At 35.2% G+C, this 22584-nt stretch overlaps 2 protein-coding genes across 5 annotated transcripts; both read right to left on the bottom strand.

The window, feature by feature from the left end:
• Positions 1-7752: 7752 nt before the first annotated feature.
• LOC114372266 (auxin-responsive protein IAA16-like) lies at positions 7753-11096 on the bottom strand. Its single transcript, XM_028329746.1, has 4 exons — positions 10650-11096; positions 8339-8674; positions 8190-8251; positions 7753-8102 (listed from the first exon to the last, which is right to left on the bottom strand). The coding sequence occupies exons 1-4, from the start codon at positions 10907-10909 to the stop codon at positions 8065-8067; spliced, it is 696 nt and encodes a 231-aa protein (XP_028185547.1). The 5' UTR covers positions 10910-11096; the 3' UTR covers positions 7753-8064.
• Positions 11097-17402: 6306 nt separating this feature from the next.
• On the bottom strand, positions 17403-22480 carry LOC114372186 (transcription factor UNE12-like). Of its 4 annotated transcripts, none has more exons than XM_028329635.1 (7): positions 21849-22480; positions 21548-21700; positions 19517-19642; positions 19371-19436; positions 18945-19010; positions 18465-18542; positions 17403-18154 (listed from the first exon to the last, which is right to left on the bottom strand). In XM_028329635.1, the coding sequence occupies exons 1-7, from the start codon at positions 22116-22118 to the stop codon at positions 17924-17926; spliced, it is 990 nt and encodes a 329-aa protein (XP_028185436.1). In that variant the 5' UTR covers positions 22119-22480; the 3' UTR covers positions 17403-17923. The 4 variants fall into 4 exon arrangements, with proteins under 4 accessions (XP_028185436.1, XP_028185437.1, XP_028185438.1 ...); XM_028329636.1 differs by having other exon boundaries at positions 19517-19639; XM_028329637.1 differs by having other exon boundaries at positions 21548-21697.
• Positions 22481-22584: the final 104 nt, after the last annotated feature.

The raw sequence follows: 22584 nt of genomic DNA, 5'->3' as shown, positions 1-22584 counted from the left end.
CACATATATATAGGATATTAATATATTATCCAGTGAGGTGTAAGAGGAGTAAATCTTAGTCTTTGGATTTAACTGAAAGGTTAAAATTAAAATTTGAATAAAATAATCTTGATTTCTTTAGAAGATACCTGTGATCCTAGAACCCAAAAAGTATGGGAGAAGTAACGTATAATTCTTCGTTTTTGTTCAATTTTCAAGGTAAACTAGAATGTGTTGAAAACGATTTTCTTAAATGTCATGCCGAGCATCTATTAGTTAACTCAGGATTTCGCCGTACAAAGCCATATTTTGCTGTAAGTTATATTTCCCTGTTCGATTATACTGCAAGTCTGTAACATTCTATGGTGAAAATGATGTATAATTAGTTTAGTTATTGGGTTATATAGTTATTGAGAACTTGAGATGTTAATTTAAGCCCGTACTTTTTAATTTTAAACTGCGATTGAAACTTTACTTAAAAGGTTTTTGTTAAGTGTCGTTTAAGCGTCTAAAATTGGATGTTAATTTTGTTTAATCAAGCTTTCACTTTCAACAATTGGGACTGGAAGTTCCAGGACGTTGCAGATGGAAGAGCAATAAGCATCTAAATGATGTATTGTTGCTGCTGACAGTTCTACACCAAAGCAAACTGAAAATTATGTCTGTTTCAGTTATTCCTAACTAATCTGAATTTTATTTGTCTGGGAGCCTTGCCATATGTGCTGTCTGGATCTTGAGTTTAGCACGATTAGTCGATTAGGACCCATGTTGAACCAGATTTTCGAGTGGATTTGATTATCTACATCAATGAAGATTGTAGTAGACTCTAGTCACTAGTCAGGTATGCCATAGACTAGCCATTATGTGCTAGAGTCAGATCTGTGTAAAACATGGCTGCTTGGGTTTAATTTCTCTGTACTTCTTTTAGAACAAGTAGGATCTGTCTTACGTATTACCTATTTTTTTTAAGCACCTACTATAATTTCCAATAACAGGTGGATTGCCAATTATCATGAACATGAAACCATGCAAGGAACCAAGATTTATGACAATCTAACTTGTTTCTGAGTTAGAATGAGAGGCGAGAGAGGAGAGAGACATAGGGGGTGGGAGAGAGTTAGGCATAGAGAGAGATTCCGAACGGGCCCTCAACGGATAGGCACCAGGACGAGGGATGGACAACATCACCACAACAACCAGACAAACTGGCGAGATCGAAGAGGGATATCATCCTATTATTTCACACGATTCTCTGACGACATCACTGAGAAGGATTTGTGGCAGCAATTTTAAGAGGTGGGGAGACGTCAGGGAGGTGTTCATCTCCAAGCAAACCAACAAGAATGGTAGAAGGTACGGTTTCGTGTATTACAAAGACGTAAACGACGAATACATGCTGGAGAGGCAACTGGACAATATAGTGATTGGAGGAATGAAGCTATATGTCAATCTTCCATGATTTGGGAGGCGGAGGGGAGGAAATAGAAATCCAGATGTCAAACAGCAAGAGCAACAACAGGTGAACAAAATTGAAGCATGGAGCCATAAACAGAGAGGTGAAGGAGCAAGTCAACCATCTTACACGGAAGTGGTAGCAGGGAGAAGAATTGCAGCAAAGAGCCGCGAAGGGGGGTCATCCTCAATATACCTCGAGCCCTTCGACGAAATGTTGAAGTGGCTTAAAGACGCGTGGGTAGGGAGATTGTCGAACTCGACGATGTTTGATAAGGTGGAAGACGAATGTGGTGGGATTATGGGGTGGATATCTCAGCTAAGTACCTGGGAGGCGACATGGTACTATTGCTTGGACTGAATGATGCAAAAGCAGAAAATTTGTTGCATGAAGATTGCCATGGAACGCCGCCTCTATTCTATTCGATTCAAAAATGGATGCATAACTTGCCGCCGGGCTACAGGTTGGCCTGGGTGCAGTGTTAGGGAATCCCGGTGATAGCCTGGGATACAATCTCCATCAAGAAGATAGTGGGGGTGCTGGGTGATCTGGTGGAGATCAATGACGATGCCGATGAACGTTGGCAGCTGGATAGAGCGCGGGCACTTGTGAAAACACCATGGAAACCGGCCATACAGCACACCGTTGAAGTACACATAGGTGTAGAGGTGTACGAGGTACGTATTATGGAGGAACGAGGTGGTAACGCAGACAAGTATCAATGGAGGAGAAGTAGCATCGCGTCGTCCTTGGAAGAAATCAACTCCGATGGTAGCTGCATGGGGTCGCCGATGCCGAAGGAAACAGAGCCGTCGGAGATAGAAGATATGGGGAGGCGACAGGAACGACCAAACTCTGATGGCCCGCAACAGGAAGACACAACCTCAAACGACAGAGACAACTACGCACGGGGTGCGACGTTACCCAGTGGTTCAAATGAACCATAAGGACCACTGGGTTATTGGTTGCGACCGACGGATAATTTCGAAGTGCACAAAAGGCACTGCAGAGGAGGTCGGAGAAGGAGGTGCAAAACGGGTAGGGGGAAAATCGAGGGGGACAAGGGAACATAGGCTATTAGAGGAAAGGAACCTAGTGGGTACCTCGAAGGTTGTTGGGAGGACAATGATAAAGCGGGCAAGTTTGCGAGCTTTGTATAGGAGCATGGGTCTGTAAGGAGAAGCGCGAACGTGACAGGGGAGAGTAGTTCGAAGAAAAATAAAAAAGGTGATGACAAAAAGGACCACCAAAGCCCAAAATATAAAGAAAAAGAAAAGGCTACAGCCCCCAACAACCACAATACCACATGCTGCAAGCCCAAACACCACAGGTCGAAACCGCAAATCAAATGACTTTTCCTATCCATACCCCCCCCCCCCCCACAACCCCCAAAATATAAAAAAACAGCGGAAGCTACAGCATACCAGGTGTACTCTAGAAAAAGGATGTGCTAAAAGCAAATGAAGGGAGCAGAGGCACATTCTGAAGCCCAAACAAATGGCTCGGCAATTAAAAGACCAAATACCCATGTGCAAGAAACTGTAATAATCCCTCAACAAGAGCAGATTCGGGATAATGAGGATGAAAATCTGCTCACCCAACACAAAGCTGAGCAAAGAGGAGAGCCAATAGACCAAGGGGTTGTGGACATGCCACGTGTAGCGGAAAACAAGGAGCATGAAGCAAAAATGATATGGGAAATAGCAAATAATTTGGGAGTAACTGGGATTGAAGAACAGGGAAGGATAGTGGAGAAATTCATGCAAATGGAGGATAGAGACAAAAAAGAGGCAGAGAAAGTGGGGAATATGAGTCATAACTCGTGAATATTATCACATACAATGTAAGAGGGTTAGGGAGAAGGGTGAAGTGGGCTGCAATAAGGAGATTGGTAAAAAAAGAGAAGCTGGACATGATTTGTATTCAGGAAACCAAGAAAGAAAGTATAGAGAGATCAATGTGCCAGGCAATGTGGGGGGATACAACAGTCTCTTGGGAGGTGCAGCAAGCAATTAATTCTGCAGGGGGACTGCTATGTATGTGGACTGAAAATACATTCACATTACAAAGGAAAGTAGTGGGGAATGGCTTCATTTGCTTGACAGGCCTATGGATTAAGGAGGCATTGCAGGTTCATATTGTAAATATATACTCACCATGTGACACGCAGAGTAAAAGAATACTATGGGAAAATATCAAACAACTGAAAATAGCCAACCAGGGGGAACTGTGGTGCATTATGGGGGATTTTAACAACATCAGAGATCTAGTGAAAAGGATGGGAGTCTGTCAAAGGGGGATGGAGGAAAAAGTATCAGGGAATTTAATGAATGGAGGTGGTGGAAGTGCCATGGGTTGGAAGAAAATTTACATGATTTAGACCCAATGGTGTTGCAAGAAGCAAGTTGGATAGATTTTTAGTCTCTCTAGAGTGGCTTACAAAATGGCCAGGTAGTTATCCAACACCCATTGGATAGAAATTTTTCCAACCATTGCCCGTTTTGTTTAGGTCAAAGTTTGTAGATTGAGGTCCAAAGCCATTCTGGATTCTTGATTGCTGACTCTTGGACAAATCTTTCAAGTCAATAGTGAAGGAATGTTGGCTGTCCCAACATCAGAGTGGGTGGGGTGGCTTCATGCTTAAAGAAAAAATAAAGAAGTTGAAGGAAAGACTGAAGACATGGAATAAATACCAGTTTAGGGATACTTTTAAGAAATATAAGAAGATTGAGGGAGAACTAAACTAGTTGGAGGTGAACTTGGCTGACAGACAACTTTCTCTTCAACAGATGATAATTAGAAAACAACTTCAAGATCTGTGGATAGCTGCACAATCTCATGAATCTTTACTAAGACAGAAGGCAAGAGTTACATGGGTCAAAGAAGGTGATTGTAACTCAAGATTTTCCCATTTGTTGGTTAATGCAAGTCGTCGAAATAACAATCTGAATAGAGTATGGATCAATGAAGCATGGATTGAAGAGCCGGTGAGGGTAAAAGAGGTAGCCAGACTATTTTTCTTGCATAGATTCCAAAAGACTGATCAGCATAGACCCCGGTTGGATGGTATTAGCTTTTAGACCATTAGCAATCAGCAAAATGATATGCTAACGGCCAGATTTCAGGAGGAGGAGGTAAAAGAGGTAGTTTGGGGATGCGGGAGCCAAAAAAGCCCAGGCCCCAGATGGAATTAATTTCAAATTCATCAAGACATTCTGGAATCTAATAAAACCTGATGTCCTGCGATTCTTGGATGAATTTCACATCAATGGAATCATTCCAAGGGGGTGCAATGCTTCATTCATAGTTTTAATCCCCAAGGTGGCAAATCCCCAGGCTCTGGATGACTACAGACCGGTATCACTGATTGGATATATGTATAAGATAGTAACCAAGCTATTAGCCAACAGACTAAAAAAGATTATGTCAAGTATAATAGATGAGAGGTAGTCCGCCTTCATAGAGGATAGACATCTGTTACAGAGTGCATTGATAGCAAATGAGGTGGTTGATGAGGCAAAAAGAAGACAAAAGCCGTGTATTGTCCTCAAAGTGGATTATGAGAAGGCATATGACTCGATATCTTGGAAATTTCTTTTCTATATGCTTAGAAGGTTGGGATTTTGCTCCAAATGGATACAGTGGATAGAGGGGTGCTTGAAATCCGCATCTATTTTGGTATTGGTAAATGGTAGCCCCTCGTATAGGTTCTCCCCACAAAGAAGGCTAAGACAAGGAGATCCACTAGCACCATTTCTCTTCAATATTGTGGCGGAGGCACTGACTGGACTGGTGAGAGAGGCATGTAGCAAAAACTTATTTCGGGGATTCAAAGTGGGCTCAAACAACGTGGATATAAGCATACTCCAATGTGCGGATGATACAATATTTTTTGGAGAGGCATCAATGGAGAATTTGAAAGCACTTAAAGCAATTCTGAGGTCATTTGAACTTGCATCAGGCCTGAAAATTAATTTTTCAAAAAGTAGTTTTGGTGCAATTGGTATGTCGGAGAGGTGGAACTTTGATGCAGCCAGTTGTTTGAACTGTGATTTGTTGTCCATCCCATTTGTCTATCTGGGTATAACTATAGGTGCAAATCAAAGGAGAGAGCAACTGTGGGACCCTATCATTAAAAAGTGTGAGAGAGCCTTATCTAAGTGGAAGCAGAGATATCTTTCCTTTGAGGGAGAATGACCCTTATCCAGTCAGTCTTAACTTCTATTCCCATTTACTTTTTATCTTTTTTCAGGATTCCCAAGAAGGTGAAGGACAAGTTAGTCAGCCTGCAACGCAGATTCCTATGGAGAGGAGAAACAGAAACAAACAAGATTGTTTTGATCAAGTAGGAGACAATATGTCTTCCAAAAGAAAAAAAGTGGATTAGGTATCAAAGACATACACACTTTCGACCTGACTATGCTTGGCAAATGGAGATGGAACCTATTTCATAATGAAGGACAGTTGTGGGCGAAGATACTGGTGTCTAAGTATGGTGGGTGGATGGGTTTAGATGAGACTGTCGGTGATAATTATGAGTCATTGTGGTGGAGAGACCTAAAGTCGGTTTTCCAAACAACACAACAAGGTGAGGATGTAAAAAAAGGTGTACAATGAAGGATTGGGTGTGGTGATAGGATCAAATTTTGGGAGGATAAGTGGTTAGATGGAGAGACCTCACTGGTAATGAAATATCCTAGACTGTTCCTAATTTCGTGCCAGCAAAATAAATTAATCCAGCAGATGGGAGGCCATAAGGAAGGGGGTTGGGAGTGGAATTTATCATGGAGGAGGCCATTGTTCGATAATGAGATCCCAATGGTTGTTAATTTCCTACAAGACATTGAAGGGAAGACTATCCACACACATAGAAGAGATGAGTGGGAGTGGAAGGCATATCCAAGTGGGAGATACACGGCACAAACAACTTACAAATGGATGAGGGAGACAACAGTTGAGGGGATTCAGGATCAGGCTTTTGAGGAGCTGTGAAAGTTGAAGGTGCCACTTAAATATGGAGTGTTTGTATGGAGGCTACTTAGAGATAGGCTGCCTACTAAAATAAACTTACATAGGAGACAAGTAGAGCTCATGGATAGAAGCTGCCCATTTTGTACAAGTATGGAAGAGGAAGCAAGACATATGTTCTTCCACTGCAGTAAAGTCATACCTATCTGGTGGGAAACATTATCCTGGGTGAATAATTCTGCAGCCTTGCTGAATGATCCAAGACAACATTTCCTACACCATGAATATATATTGAATGAGGGGACTAGGGCTAATAGATGGAAGTGTTGGTGGCTGGCCGTGACTTGGACTATGTGGCAACAAAGGAACAAGATGATATTCTCCAATAAATCATTCGACAACAACAAAGTGATGGATAAGGCAGCTTTCCTGTTGTGGACATGACTGAGGCATATGAAGAAAGACTTTTCAATGCATTTCAATCAATGGACTAGTAACCTTAGAATAGAGATTTTGTATCAGTAAAGATTAGCAACATAGAATGTCACTAGATTTTACTAATATGTACTGTCCTGGCTGTGGTTCCAATCTAGACTCCATTCAGTCTGAGTCGGAACCATTATCATGGGTATTTATACATTTGTATTTTAGTATCTCTAGTACTCATTTATTTATATAAAAAGTAATCCTTGCGGATGAAAAAAAAATACAAAGAACCAAAGAGAAAGGTGAGGTCTTTTCATCACCCCATAATTGAGTTCCGGTGACTTAATATATATATATATATATATATATATATATCAACTAATTCCACCTATCATTCTTAATGTAGACATTGTTTAATTGATATAAGGGAACGTTTATTTGTATTTGTATTATTTTATTTTATTTTTAATTATAAAATTGTCACGTTGTTTTTAATTTGTTTCCTATTTTTAAAATTTGTACACAAAACATTAAAAAATAAAAAAAAAATAACAAAAGTAAAAATTAACCCGTCCATATATTTTTAATTACTTTCCTTTTTGATATCAAATTTCACTAAACGATAATATATTTTTAAATGAAATTAATTAATTTTTTTCCTATTGTATTTGAGAGACCAGAAAGAATAAATAAAAAAAGAGGGAACATGTGAATAAATAGTGGATCCCTCGACGTAGTTCGTAACAGACTAGCAGGAAGCACATGGCCCGGGTCCACCTTATCTCTTTGTTTAGAGATCCGAAGGTACCTAACTCCTTAACCAACTACGCTTCTTATAATTTGACAGACAAGAGAGCTTTGATCATAATGAGAAGGAATCTTGCACAGTACTTAATTGAATGAAAATGGGAGGGGACAAAACCCTGTTAAGATAAACTGGAAACATTGACATTATCATTAAGCAGGCAATAGAATGGACAAAGTCACATATTTTTACCTGGAAACAAAAACGGGATCATATAAACATCTTCTATATTATTTCTTGTCCCTAACGAATTTCCAACTATTTTCTCATTCGTATAATACACATATAAGAAAATTACAAAGACACATAATAATAATAATTATAATTAAACTCTTATTCCTAAAAGAGACTCGATCTTGCTCGAGTACATTTGCTTCCTTGTGACACAGATGAACAACCAAGCCGATTGTTGTGGCCGAACCCTAAAATCACTTCAGCTTCTGTTCTTGCACTTTTCCACGGCTCTTGGTGCTGTGAATAAGAAATAAACAATTTTAGGATAATAATTTTCTTCTGACTTATAGTAATGAATTAAGAGTAAGTTGTATGATGACTAACCAAGGCCGATAGCCTCAGAACCTTTCATTATGCGAAGGCGCTGGCATGATTCAACGAACATTCTGTGAAATTGTGAAAAAGAGTAGTATAAGGGAATGATAAACTAAAGAAAGAAAAAGGGAAATAAGGGAATGAAGAGGGGAACTGACTCCCAGGGCACGTCACCGACGAGCATCCAGTCTCCGTCCTTGTCTTGATAAGTGGGTACATAATCAGAGCCGTTCAAAAGGTCTATCAATTTGGTCTCATTCATAAAGTCCTTCATCCCTTGGGACCCACATTTTTCAATCGTGAAGGAACTGAACATCTTAGCCAGCGCATCTGACAGCTCCTGGTAGCTCTTGTACAACTTTATGTCCACCTTTCGTAGATACGGTGCACCATCCATGCTCACCTTCACGAAAGCTGCTTCCTCTTCATTCTTGTTCCTTTGAACTATGTTCTTTCTAAATGACCTAACTGGTGGCCAACCCACCACTTGTGCCCTGCAATTTCAACATTGATCACCATCAATATTTCTTCCTCTTAATCACTCTTACTAATAATTTCAATTTTATTAGCATTACTGCTTCATCATAATTATTTTTTTTCTTGGATATCACCCAACTCGCTAAAAGACTAATTTCAGCCACCAAATTTTATATAGCAAATGGGTATGTGCAATGTGTTAGGTGACAGGACAGGGGGGCGTGGTGGACTATATTATCCTCTTTCCGCATTATTTTGGTGTTTTTGCTGGAATTCACCCTTTCAAAGAGTTGAATTGAATGGACGGAAAAAGTAAAGATTCCATGTGTCTTGTCCTTTTCCTCTGTCTACCCGACAACCAACCATGCAATCCGCAAAAGAAAAATCAACTTGCTTGCCATTCTATTCCGCCATCCTTCAACACTTTTTCCTTGCTCATTATCAGGATGACAATTTTCTTTTCACACTCCATGACTCAAATGCCTAATTTGCACACCCACTCTACGTTTTATTACTTTTTAATTACTATATAAACTACCCCAAAGGGATTTTAAATAAAAACATCAACGTCTATCAAAATTATGTGCGATCTCAATTCATTATAGTCTTTAAATTAGTAATTTTCATGGTAGAAATCAAATAAAAAAGGTTTTAAAGTCAAGGTTTAATAATTTTAGAAAAAAATATCAAATACGTAGTAGTATAATTCAATTTTAATGTACTATTGACATTAGACAAATTTAGACAGTTATTTAATGGTATGCCGTATCAATTAGACTCCAAGTGAATTAAACTAAAATCTTACAAATTACACTTCAAAATTATTACAAAATAATTTTTCAAAATACTTTGAGAAGCAATCATACTTTATAACATGCAAAAAAAAAATACAACTTCGAATTAAAGAAAATTTACAATCGAATTTTTAGTTTTATTTTCTTACAATCAAATTCGAACATGTTTAAAATACCAAGTTGACAGTAAAGCTAGGCAGAGATCAGCAATAAGAAATATAATAACTAGTTAATTACTCAACTGCACCTTTTCAATCAGAAACAAACTTCTAAGTAACTTACAGCTGCATCTTTGTATTATTATCTTTTTCAATTGAAAGTTAAATCAATCAGTTTCTTTTTCTTTCTCCCTCCTCAAAATCTCTAAACAAGAATTCCTCGTTCTTCTCATAAGTAATTTTCTGTGCATCATCGGTTCAGAGATTGAACAAAATCTGCTAATTTCTTTGAGAGTGTGTTTGGACGTAGAAATTTAAAATTTTGATAAATTTTAAATTTTATGAATTTTAAATGATTCAATTAAAATTCTTTTATTTTTAAAATTTTATATTTGAATAAAAAAAATTAAAATTATAAGGATGAAAAAAATGAATGAAAAAGAAAAAAAAGATATGATTGGTGTATTAGTTATACGTATTCCTCTATGTTCACACCCGATCAATATTTTAGGAGTTCAAGACGATGTTTTTTTTGAAGAATACTTTCTTGAAGAAGAATGTAGGAAGAAAATTTCAATTTCTCACTTTTTAGAAGGAAATTGAATTTCCAGAGATTTTTAGTTGTTTAAAATTCTGTTTTAAAATTCTAAAATTCTAAATTCTTCCTAAAAAACATCCCAACAATAAATTCTAAATTACAGAAATCCAAATTTTCTAATAAATTACTTTCCTCCGTTAAAATTCTCTATCCAAACAAACCCTAATTTTATTTCAAAAACAAGTAAAATATTAAAAAAATTTCAACAGCTATATATTACCCTTTCTATGTCTCAGACAAAATCTAAATATGTATCTAACAGGCTATAGATCATATGACAAGATAAAAGAAAAAAGTCACAGCAAAGCAGAAAACAGATTCCTCAAATTTTAGTCTCAAACTAAAACTTCATATCAACAGAAAAAAAAAGAACCAAATTTTCTATGGGAACATCCATATGGAATTGAAATGAAGGGAAGGCATAAGGAGGAGAAGAACTTACTTTGCAGGTGGTTTTGCAGGGTCGTTGGCTCGAGAAGGAGGAAGAGGTGCAGCAGTGGTAGTCTTCTCTGTAGACGCAGATGAAGGTGAATCTGAGGCAGAGTCATCACTGGAAGAAAGATTAAGCTTCAAATCAACAGAAGCAGTTTCAGGGAAGCCTCTCTTTCCACCACTGCCCTTGACCGTTGTTGACTCGTTGTGATCACTCGCAGACCCGCCAGGGAGGCCGAGTCGCAACTCGGTTTCTTCGAAGTTAATCATCTCCTCGTGCTTGTTTTTCTTTTCTGGTTCTTCTGCGTCCAACACAAGTCAGAACAAGTGCGTGCGTGCGTGCGAATTATGGGTATCTTTTTCTCAGGTGGAGTTGGGGAAAGTGAAGTTACTCGGTGAAAGCGAAACAGAGAATGAGAAAATGGGAAATGGAAAGAAGTCTTGCCTTGAACGATGGTTTTGGTGATAATAATATGGGGTGCAGTGGGGCGAGGGAACCGCGCCGCTAAGATGCTGCCACGTGTTGCGGTTTTCCGTTGTTGGATCATCCGTGGGTTGTCGGGTGGTGACGTCACGGATGATGTAATGATAGGAATGATTGTGGTGCGGGTAGTGGACATCCCAGTTTGGCATTGTGCCCCTGCCTGCCTTTTACTAGTATTTGCTTCCTGGCCTCCACACCACCAATTTACAATTATTTCTTTCCTTTTCAACTTTTTCACTTTCTTTTTTTTACAATCTCAACTTTTTAACTTTTCATCCATTTTTTTTATTATCTTTTTACTTAAAAAAAATTCTGATTAAAATATGGAACTAATATCTTTATTCATATTTAAGTTATTTTTAGTGTCTTATTATTGTATTTATCATTTATAATAAATATTTAAAAATTAAATAAATATAAGGATACATTTACGAAGATAATAATTCCTAATATTTTATCGAATATTTAATCATTGCCGTAAACTAGTCTGAATTTACTAGAGGAACATCATCAATGAGGGAATCTTTTTTCATTATAGTACTAGTACTACTACTCCGTTTTTTATTGGTAGGTATGGTAGTACTACTCCCTTTGAGCTTGTCTATTTGTTTCGAGGTTTTAGAAATATTCTAACAAAAATCACAATTAGTATAAAAAAGGATAGAGTTTACAATTAAGGATCATATGTAATGTGTAGAAAAAGAGAGATAAGCTTTCCTATTATTATGACTAGCATTGAATCATTTTAATTACAGCACTAATGTTTTGTTCACTTTTCGCAGTGACCCTCGAGAGAGGGGTCCAACCCCAGTTCTGCATTAAAAGTTTCGTTGTCTTCGGTTTCATCAACATAGGTTGGTTTAAATAATTTGTACGGAAAAAACATGGGTTAAATAATTTTGTATCGTGTCTCAAATTTTCAAATTAGGTAGAGTATTGTTACTTGCTTTTAATTTCTTCCGAGTCTGCTCTGCTTCCTATTAATTACTGTATTTGATAATTGACATGCTGAACACTGAGTTGGCAACGCAATTATAACAATCTGTCGTTGCGTTGAGACGATTGTCGAATTTTCTTCCATTGTGACTATTCATACGCTATCACAAAACACCATTAATTAGACATTCAAACGAGTTAATGGCTGAAAAAAAGGAAAATGGAAAACTTATGTAACTGATCATGTAGTTAGATCATGCCTAAGGAAGGAGATATAGTCTAAAAATATTTAAATTTTAAAGTGTAAATCTCGTTATCTTTTAAGTCTAATATGAGTTATATAAAGTATTTGAGTTTGATGGTTTAACATTCGAGTTAATTTGAGTTTGATGGTTTAACATTCGAGTTAATGAATCTTAGACGAGTTGATCCAATAAAAATCGAATGATACATTGTCTGATTTCATAAAAGATATGAAAAGATTAAATATGTAAGAAAAGACTAAAAAGATACACAATCATAATCTCGAGTGCATAAATATAAATAAATTAAGATTGAAGGGGTCATCCGGTAGAGTTTAACCCAGAGAATTAGATACGTACAGTAACCATTTAACAAATTTGGTTTTGTTATTTATAATTTTTTTTCAAACAAAAAATTAACATTGGCATATATCTGTGTGCCTATCGTTAGCCAAAATAATATGCTCAAGTCCCTAATTTCTCATTTTTTTTTTCTTTATTCAAAAGTGTCAAGATATAGGTGCTGATATAAAGTTTGTAGAAATGATTCAATATTGGCAAAACCATATGTGAAATGACATTTTGATGAGATTAGGATAAGAGCTTTTTTTATTTGGGACACTGAACTAATCTTGTCCACCGACTCTCCAACCACCAATAGAAAAACAACAATGCAAAATGTGTTGGATGCTCGAAATTTACAAGCTATTAACAAAGTAAATGCAATGATTTTCTCCACATCACGTAAGTTAATTAAATTGTCAGCAAGTAACATTATGCAGTGGTGGAGTAAAGGAATTGCCATGACGGGATACGAATCTCTCGAATGATTTTCTTTATAGCTGTGATGGTGATTTGAATGAAACAGGGGAATCTTGGTAGTTGGTGATCCAGGACTTGCAATAAGGGTGATACATAACCCGAAATGGAGGTGAGGAATGTCCCGAAAAATATGTAAATCTAACGAAATTTCTAGTATTTCTTGTGAAAGTAATGATATATTTTTTATATACATTTATTATTGTTTATAATATTTATTGTAGAGATAATAATATTTTTAGGTAAATATTTTTTTTATCTACTATGACAAATTTGAAGACTGTAAATAATCTTATTTGCAATTAAATGATTATCAGTTGTATATATTTTTTTTTCATCTGTATATTGATTTTTCACTTGAGTGAAATCAAATGGCAAATGCAAGTATGAATATATAATTACTTAGCAAATATATGGATGAGAATTGAAGTTATTACTCAAGTGACACAGAGGACCCATTGGTCCCATTCCTTAATACCAACCAATCCCACTGATTCTCGTGTGGAATTGACCCCATCCATTGGTCCTACGTGCCTGGCCTCCCTGGTCTCTCCTTGTAGGCCTTTATTTCTAAGTACTATTAGTACTATTTAATCCCATGTACCAGCTATTACACCACACGAATGACATTAGTGTGATGAGAGTGCGATGAACCAATAATGTATTTTTACCTCAAAAACAGATCATTTCACTTTTATCATTTTTTTATAATAACACTATATATATATATATATATATATATTCATCAGTATCTTGACGATTATATGTAATACTATCTTTTAAGTTGGTTTTTATTCAAAAAAAAGTTTCAATTTTAATTCCTAGACTAAAAAGTGCTAACAAATTACCGTTTCCTCTAAGTATAACACTGATGTAAAATTGTTAACTAGTAAATATTTGTTAACCTTTCACCCATAACTAAACATAATTATCTTATTATTTGATGTACATATTTATTATTTTAAATTTATCCTTTAATTACTTTTAAAAATCACTCATCGTAAAAAATAGTCACTGTCTAATAGCTTTCTAACATGACATTTATTATCTATAATTATTAATAAAGATAATTATTCCTTTTGTTTATACATTTATTATTCCTAATTTATCCTTCAACAACTTTTAAAAATTACTCACAATTATAAGTAGTTACGGTCTAATAGCTTTTTAACATGACAATTATTATAATTATATCTAACTAAAAACAACAAAAAAGACAGTTAAAGCACAGGGCACGAAGTGCCTGTTTTTCAACTAGTATGTGATAAAGCAAATGCGATGGAAGATAAACCTTAATTAGGACTGTAATTTTTTTTCTAAGGAATGTTTATATAGTTGTGAAAATAATGATATTTTTCTCGTTTTAGATAAATATTGGTTTTTTTATAGTTTTTATTATACAAATAGTTACATTTTTTCTTTTTAGATAAAATTATTAACTTTTATTTGTTTTTTAATAGATTTTTCTTCTATAATCTCTTATGATTATTTTAAAAGTTATAAATGATGTCATTTGTAATCAAATGACATTATTTAACTTCTTTTTGTATTATTTGCTTAAAATTGATTGAGAATTGAAGTCATTCTATTTTCAATCTTTATAAATGCACAAATTTATTAATCAGATGTATATGAGACTTTTTATTTGATATTTGTCTAATTTTCTTTCCATCAAGTCAACTTATTTGAAGGTAAAGTGATACCTATACATGCAACTCAACTCTCGAGCACGAACTTCAATCCTTAATTAAAAAACACAAATATCAAATCACTTAAGTTAATAATTTTCTACTATATTTATATTTTCGTGGTATCCTAAAGTGCCCATGGTGACATATGAAAGGTAAGAATGAGGATAGGTTCGGTGGAGGAAAGGATGTGGCCGAGTTGGTTTATTGTTGTATTATTCAAGGCTATCAAACTCAAGAGTTTATGTAAATTCGTGAGAGTTTCATAGATTTGACTCGCAGACTTATAAGAGTTTACTTCATATAAAAATAATAACAAAATATCTATAAATAACATATTAATGAAATATTTCAACAATATAATAAAACAAAATAATAAATCATAAAGTTCAGAATATTTAAATAATCAAGTTTAATAATAATACATCACTACTAGACAATAACTTGTAGATGTTATAGTAATAGTAGATCATTCTTATCGAAGGTTTGATGTTATTAGAGAACAATAATTTGATATTATTAAAGGTGATAATTTTGTATTTGAGAATAACACGCTAAATGAAAGGTATGGTGAATGTTAAATAGACAGAAAACAATTAAAAGTGACTTATATTTTGATATAATATTTTTAACTTGTTAACGCATTGACACAGTGATAAATTCAAGAGTCTATCGAGTTTACTTAAAGTTTATAGAGTTTACCTAGAGTTTACTAAAAAAAGAGTTTACTTAAGAGTCAACTCGCAAAGTACAAGTGGACTCGTAAACTCATAAGAGCTAACAAGTTAACTGGAGAATTTGATAACCATGATTATCTTTACATTTAAAAAGTCGTATATGCTTATTACTTCTAATTATTATCCCTTACTTATGTATAATTTTAAATTTATCGAATCATAACCCAATTAGGTTCAAGACTATAGTCCAAGTTATTTTAATGTAATGTAATATCAAAGTTTAAAAAAATCAACATAAATGTAGGCTGAATTGGGCTAAAGTAAACCCAACCCAACCTAATTTTTATCACCCATATAATTTGCTTAATACCATTCAATTTTCTTCTATACCCAACCAATTTTGTGAAATTCCCATTTTGCCCTTTTGTGTGTTGTAGAAGGAAATTGGTTGGGTGTGGAAGAAAATTGAATGGTATCAAGCAAATTATATGGGTGATAAAAAATAGGTTGGGTTGGGTTTACTTTAGCCCAATTCAGCCTACATATGGAGTAAACGAAGGCAAAAAAAACACTTATCATCCATGACGCAACGCTACTCATGACGGCGGAGGAGAGGAAACTCGTGGAGAACGATAAGGAAATTGCTGGAGGAGAAACTAGGTAGAAGCCACGAACAACAAACACACACTGTGAACAATTCCAACACCAGCTTCGAGGAGGAGGAGGAGACCAAGGGACGTGCCAAAAATTTCAAATGAACATGCAACACACAAAAGGGAAAAATGGAAATTTCACAAAATTGGCTGGGTGTAGAAAAAAATTGAATGGTGCAGGAAGAATAACCCAAAGGATTATAGTAAACTACACACTATGAATGCATCATTGGGCTAGAAAACAAAAAGCCTTCCATAAAGAAAGCCAAGGTCCAGCAACCTCAAACACTAGAGTTCGTATCCTCAGGCCCAGGAACCCGAAAGTGTGGCTCAGTGGCTGTAGCCTGTAGCAGTATGCCGTGTTTTTAAAAATATTTTTTTTACTGGCAAAAACAAAATATTTAAACACATTCCACTCTCATGAAGTCATGAAGATCATTAACTCAATAACTAACTGATTAAGGACATAATGAACTAATTATCCTGGGTCGTTACAATCAATAACTGCACAATTATTTAGGATGTGTTTGAACTAACTGCAAAAAATTAAATTATTTTACATTATCCTTATTTAATCAAAATCTATTATATACCATAAATTTATTAACTTATATGATAATTATTTAAAAAATAATATCAACGTAATTTATGATCGAATTACTTTATACCATGAGTCTATAATCATTAAACTTAAACGTTACAATCCATTAATTATAATCAAAACAATATTTTGCAAGCAGTTTTGTATTTTACCAAGAAAATAACTCAATTGATATATTATAATCTTTCTCAAGTTATTGATCCTTGAACTTATGAAGTCGGATGAAAGTCTGCAATAATTAGAGCGTTTACATGCTAATCTCTTGAACATACTAATTAGAGCCCCAAAATATTTTTATGGTGGTCATCACCGCCACTGTTCTCCATGGTGATTTGCTTTCATCCACCAATTTCCACCGACTTCGGTGGAGATCCAGCGACCTCATTCAATTCTTGCTCTTATCTCAAGTATTTTTCAAATTTGTGATCGAACAACCAATAGTATTAACTAGCAATTCTATTCTATCATTGAGCATAACTTTAAATATATATATATATATATATATAATATATATTAGTAAGAACTGAGAAGATAAGGTTTTGTTTTGTAAATTAACAAACTGTCATTTTCCACTTTCTCGGCAAGCAGTCGGTTCAGTAATCTCTCACCTAATTTTTTGATTGAATTGATCACTTGTTTTAGAAGCAAACAAAACTCAAAATGTACGATTATTTTAAAATATCTTTAGCTTTTCCAATTGTCAGATGCTTCCAAAACATCTTTACAAGGTAACTAACCATATTTTAATTCAACTTGTATTAAAGTTTTCTCCCGATACATCATGCGTACCCATCCTTTCCTTTTAAATGGTCCCACTTCCCACTGACTAAAAATAAAAAAACTTTGGAAAGAGCTTCCACTACAAATATTTTGGTCTTCCACCACCAACCCCACCTACAGATATTTGGAAGAAAAAACATCAATTAGGCCATTGAAAATATTGATCTTCACCATGAAAAAAGACATTTGCTGGGCTCCTCCGATTTTACTTAATAGGAATAACAATTACTCCTTGTTTGACAAAACTTGAGAAGAGTGAACCAGCTGCACCGACTAGATCCTTCTCCCTCCAATCAGGAAAATTATACAAGAAAGTAGAATACCCTTGTCATAAAGGATGAAGAAATTTAATTATGTAATGTCTGTCATGATACTTTAATTTTGTTTCGGTTCTATCACTAATATCAGTGACTGTTAGATTCAGGTTTGATGCCTGTTGATGCTTCCGATTGAGGCATGCAGAAAATGGATGAGGCTAGAGATATTGGCATGATACAAAGTGCCTTGGACTGAAGAAATTGCATAGCTGCTCCAACATCTTCTTCCATAAGCTTAGCCACCTGTTGTTCTGTGCCATCATTGGACCACTTGTCCCAGGCTTGCTCATTGGATACACCTTCTATGTCCTGATCCCCCTGCTCATAGAATCACTATATAAGTATATAACCAATGTAATAATCAAAATGGAATACACACATACAATATTTAAAGCAAAGTAGACATCATAAAAAAACAAAAGAACACAAATTTACATGTGTTGTGCAGTGGATTGCTATGATTTAATCTGTGATCATATCCCGGTTTAGATACGTACCGTGGTACAAAAATTTTCAAGTGTAGTGTAGTGCAGTGCTTGATGAAAATAAAGTAAAGGTAGATTGACATGATAAAAAGGGTATGAAAAAAAAAAGTAGCATTTCAAAACATCTTTCGAGTATTTATCACCTCCACTGCAGAAAGGGGAACATCAGCAACAAGCTGAGCAACTGCACCAGCTCCTCCCAGTCTACTCATGCTCAGGACCTGTTTGAAAATGCCAACAAAATTTAGTGATATGAAAAGGACAGAAGGCTCTATTTACTTTTGATAATTGGTACAAAGAAATTAAGCAGGTTAAAAAGATCTAGTAGAGATCTCTTATTCAATTGAGATCTCATTGCAATAGGAATATATATCACACACGACAAAATGTGTCTATCATGCACTAACAGGTGAGTATGGATATTTCACGGTATTAACTATTAAGCCTAACAAACATGTATACTAAGTCAAAAAAATAGATTCAGTAAAAGGTCTTATAATGCCTGATTTCAAAAGACACAAATGAAAGTTCAACATAACTTTTCTATCGGAAGAAATTTGGAATATAGATTCAGTAGTTCAGGAAATGAAATAGGAATGCGCATGCAATAGGAGCTTTCATACCTTAACCTGGAGCCTTAGGAACTTCACATAGTCAACAATTTCATCAAGCATCGCCGCTCTGTCCGTCTACAACCACAATTTCATAATATTAAGCACAAAAGAATGCACATTTTTTAACAGTAGATGATCCATTACCTACAAATTAAGCCGTATATTTACTTTCTCTATGTAATCCACTATTTTGAATACTTTATAAGAAAGTACTGGATAGATGACTTTAATTTATAGATAAATAAACACCCATGTGTAGACTATTAAAAAGTTTTAATTTGATGTTTATTTATAAATGGAAGTATCTTATGAAGCATAAAGAAATGATAAGTTCCAAGTTAATAGAAAATGTAAATTGTGTTTATAAATATATAAGTAAACAAAATTCATTTGCCAAAAGTGTTAATATTGTTATAGCATTGCAAAACCACGAACCTTATTGATGCTGGGAACTAATTCCTGCAATGCCTTCATTCTTTCTGCGATTCTTTCACGACGCAACTACATCCAATATAATACAAATGAATGAGAAGAAACACATCAATTAACATCTATAAAAAAACATGTCCTTAATTAATTACCCGCTCAGCAATACTGTGGGGATCTGTGGCTTGTCCTCTTCTTGCTCTCACACGAGGGCGGATCCCAGGTGGTTGTGGCATAGCAGCCATTGATGCTGGAGCTGCAGCTGGTTGGCCCTGAAACTGCTGCAACGGGATTCATCATTAACTAAACAACATCACAAATATAATTCATCCATATCCAAATTATTACTTTGAGCATTATTATTATTTTTAAATAGTAAGCAATTTATGTGCAAACATTACCATATGAGGGACTGATACTGATTAAATAAAAAATTGTTTTCAATGATTTGTATATACTAATCCTTTTTAATGTAGATGAGAGCTAGACTCTGGTCATGGGGTCGACTCTCTCCCAAGAGGTTTTGTAGGCATGCTGCATGCACACGTAAATAATACTTGACACGGGCATAAACACAGCACAGGTACACAACGAGTATTTGATTCGTGCGAATCCACAAGAGTAGGAAACATCAGCCTTCATTGGAGTGTCCGTGTTTCATGACTTGTGTGGACTTCACTAAAAAAAATTGAGTTATTCTACTTTTATTTAAATAATATCAATTTTCAAAATATTTTTTTTTTCTTTTTTATTTCAGTTTCTCAAAAAATAAAATGTTTAAATGTTGAATTTAGGTTAGGGTTCCACCGTTAAAGTCAAGATGAAGGATCCAATATGCAACGTTGATTAATGAAGTCATTTGCTACCATTGCAAAATCTCCACCAAATCTAATATTATTCTTGGTAAGAGTTTTTCATATGTGAAGATTGAATTTTAGGGGAAAAAACTCTTAAAAATTTCATTTTTATAAGAAAAAATTATTTTTAATATTATTTGAGAAAAAAAGAGAGATTTTGTTTCTTTTTTCTGTTCAAATAAAATCTAAAAATTCATATTAATTCTACAATTATAGTAAAAATAACAAAAATTATTATATTTTATATGATATCATGACACCAAGAAAAAAATGATTCAAAGATACAAAATGATTCTTTTACATTGAATAACAAAATAGAAATATGTAAATACGGGTCCCACCCACACCTGGTTAAGGGCGTCGTTGAAATTGAAACGAAGTCAGCTGTTGCAGTGTTGCGCGCCTATTGCGTCTGCCATGGGGCGAGAGCGATACTTACTTGAGATTTGACAAGTTGTATTTGCATAATAGAAATGTGCATGACTTTTTTTTTTATAAACAATAAAGAGAAACATTGGAGATCAGTGGTGTGATTGAAATGTAGTTTTTACACCATCATTCAATTTAATTATATATTTTCATTCAAAGTAAATTTTTTAATTATATATTTCTTTTTAAAAGTATATAATCTACCAATGAAAACGAGCAAAGAAAACGCGTGGTGAAAAGTATACAATCTACCAATTAATGAAAACAAGCACAGAAAACGCGTTGGCGGAAAGTAGTACCAATAACTAATAAGTAGTCTCCATCGCTGATTGCAAAACTCCAAAACAGTAGAGGAAAAAATAAAGAAGAGAGTAGCTCGTAAAGAGGGAAAAAAAAGTGCAACGATATGCTCCTAAAATTGCAAAACACATCCAACAAACTTGGTACTTAAAAAATATAATAACATAAAAAAAAAGAGAGTATAAAACAAAATCTATGAATTTTTAAAATAGGAATGAAGAAAAAAAGCCAATGATTCTGCGAATGCGAATATTGGCCTTGAGGGAGTGAAATTATAAATCAACAGAATGAGCGCATCCACAGGCAGAAGGGTCAAACTGTAAAGTAAAGCCTCCAAACCCAATACTGAGTTTTCGCTTTAGAAAAAAGAAAAAGAAAGGAAAGGCATATATAATATACGACCATATGATAAAATATTAGTAGTGTAAATTAGTATTTAATATAGAATAAGAAATGAATGAACGGCCATGGATGAAGCACTCAATAAACACCCAAAGGCATCTCTTCTTTATGCATTGTAAAGTGATCCAACTTTAAGGTTAATATAGTAGTGATAATTTGTCATTCAAAGATGGATGTTAAAACGATAAATAATAGTACCTGTTGGTTATTATGATGGTGGAGGTGGAGTTGTGGCTGACGAGGGGGTGGAGGCGATGGCAGCGTGGGGCGGATAGAGTGAGCAAGAGTAGGAGTATGGAGTTGTCCAAACGCGGAAAATAAGCCTCTCATATGCATCGAATCCCTATCCTGCTGCATGCAACAGACAACAAATTAAACAACATGAAAACTAAATTATAATGAAAAAAAAAAAAAAACAAATAGGGTTGTATTTCTTGTCCTCACACTGATCTGCATGGTAATATGATTAAAGAGAAGGAAGCATAATATATGTACATACGGTGATTGGTGCAGTGGAAGAAGGTGATGAGGAGGTGGTGTTATTGTGGAGAGTGAGGTGATGGTGGTGAATGGTGGCATCATCAACATTAACATGAACAACGTCGTCAACGTTAATTTGGTGTTGGTGTCTTAGAAAGCCAGCTTGCTCCAAATTCAAGCCCAGAGGCATTAACCCAGCAGCTCCTCTGAAAGCAGCAGCTTCAGGCACTGCTAAGATCTGTTCGAAGAAATCATCGACCAACCCCTCCGAGCTGCTATTACCTGCCATCTATCTCAACTTTTTCCTATAACCAGCGAGTGTGTAAAATTACATTTAGGGGATATGACACCAAGAGCGGAAAACAAGGAAGCTTGTTGCTTTCTTTTGTTTTGTTTTGGTCTCTAAAAATGCTGGGAATGGAATTTTGGGTTACGCTTCCCTAGAATGTTTTCTTTTGTCCTCGTCTCGTGTGGAATTTGAGAACTGAGAGAGAGAGAGAGAGAGCAGAAAAAGGAAGAAGAAAAAGAGAGTGGTGGGATTGGATTTCGTATAGTGCTTTTGGATGGGTCTTTATATTTCGCAGCAGTATAAGCTTTTCAGCTTTTGCTTCGTCTCAGTTCTTCTGACCACTCACGGAGAACACAAGACAACGCGCTGAGTGCGCTTTGCCTTTTATTAAGAGTAATAACCATACATATACATTAAAAAATTCATTTTCATTAAATCTGATTCTAATTATTTTTTATATTATAAA

The sequence above is a fragment of the Glycine soja genome, chromosome 10 (genome assembly GCF_004193775.1).
Source record: "Glycine soja cultivar W05 chromosome 10, ASM419377v2, whole genome shotgun sequence".
Classification (NCBI taxonomy): domain Eukaryota; kingdom Viridiplantae; phylum Streptophyta; class Magnoliopsida; order Fabales; family Fabaceae; genus Glycine; species Glycine soja.
Note: the sequence above shows the minus strand (reverse complement) of the source record. Positions and strands in the feature narration are given on the sequence as shown.

Excerpts from the sequence above, each read along its gene's own strand:
- LOC114372266 (XM_028329746.1), bottom strand. The coding sequence starts at position 10,909 with ATGATTAACTTCGAAGAAACCGAGTTGCGACTCGGCCTCCCTGGCGGG. Across the intron at positions 8,675-10,649 it reads CCTGCAAAACCACCTGCAAA|GGCACAAGTGGTGGGTTGGC; the intron begins GTAAGTTCTTCT and ends TTGAAATTGCAG. Across the intron at positions 8,103-8,189 it reads TTCTGAGGCTATCGGCCTTG|CACCAAGAGCCGTGGAAAAG; the intron begins GTTAGTCATCAT and ends TCTTATTCACAG.
- LOC114372186 (XM_028329635.1), bottom strand. The coding sequence starts at position 22,118 with ATGGCAGGTAATAGCAGCTCGGAGGGGTTGGTCGATGATTTCTTCGAA. Across the intron at positions 19,011-19,370 it reads TAGTTCCCAGCATCAATAAG|ACGGACAGAGCGGCGATGCT; the intron begins GTTCGTGGTTTT and ends TTGTGGTTGTAG. Across the intron at positions 18,155-18,464 it reads TTCCCCTTTCTGCAGTGGAG|GGGGATCAGGACATAGAAGG; the intron begins GTGATAAATACT and ends TTCTATGAGCAG.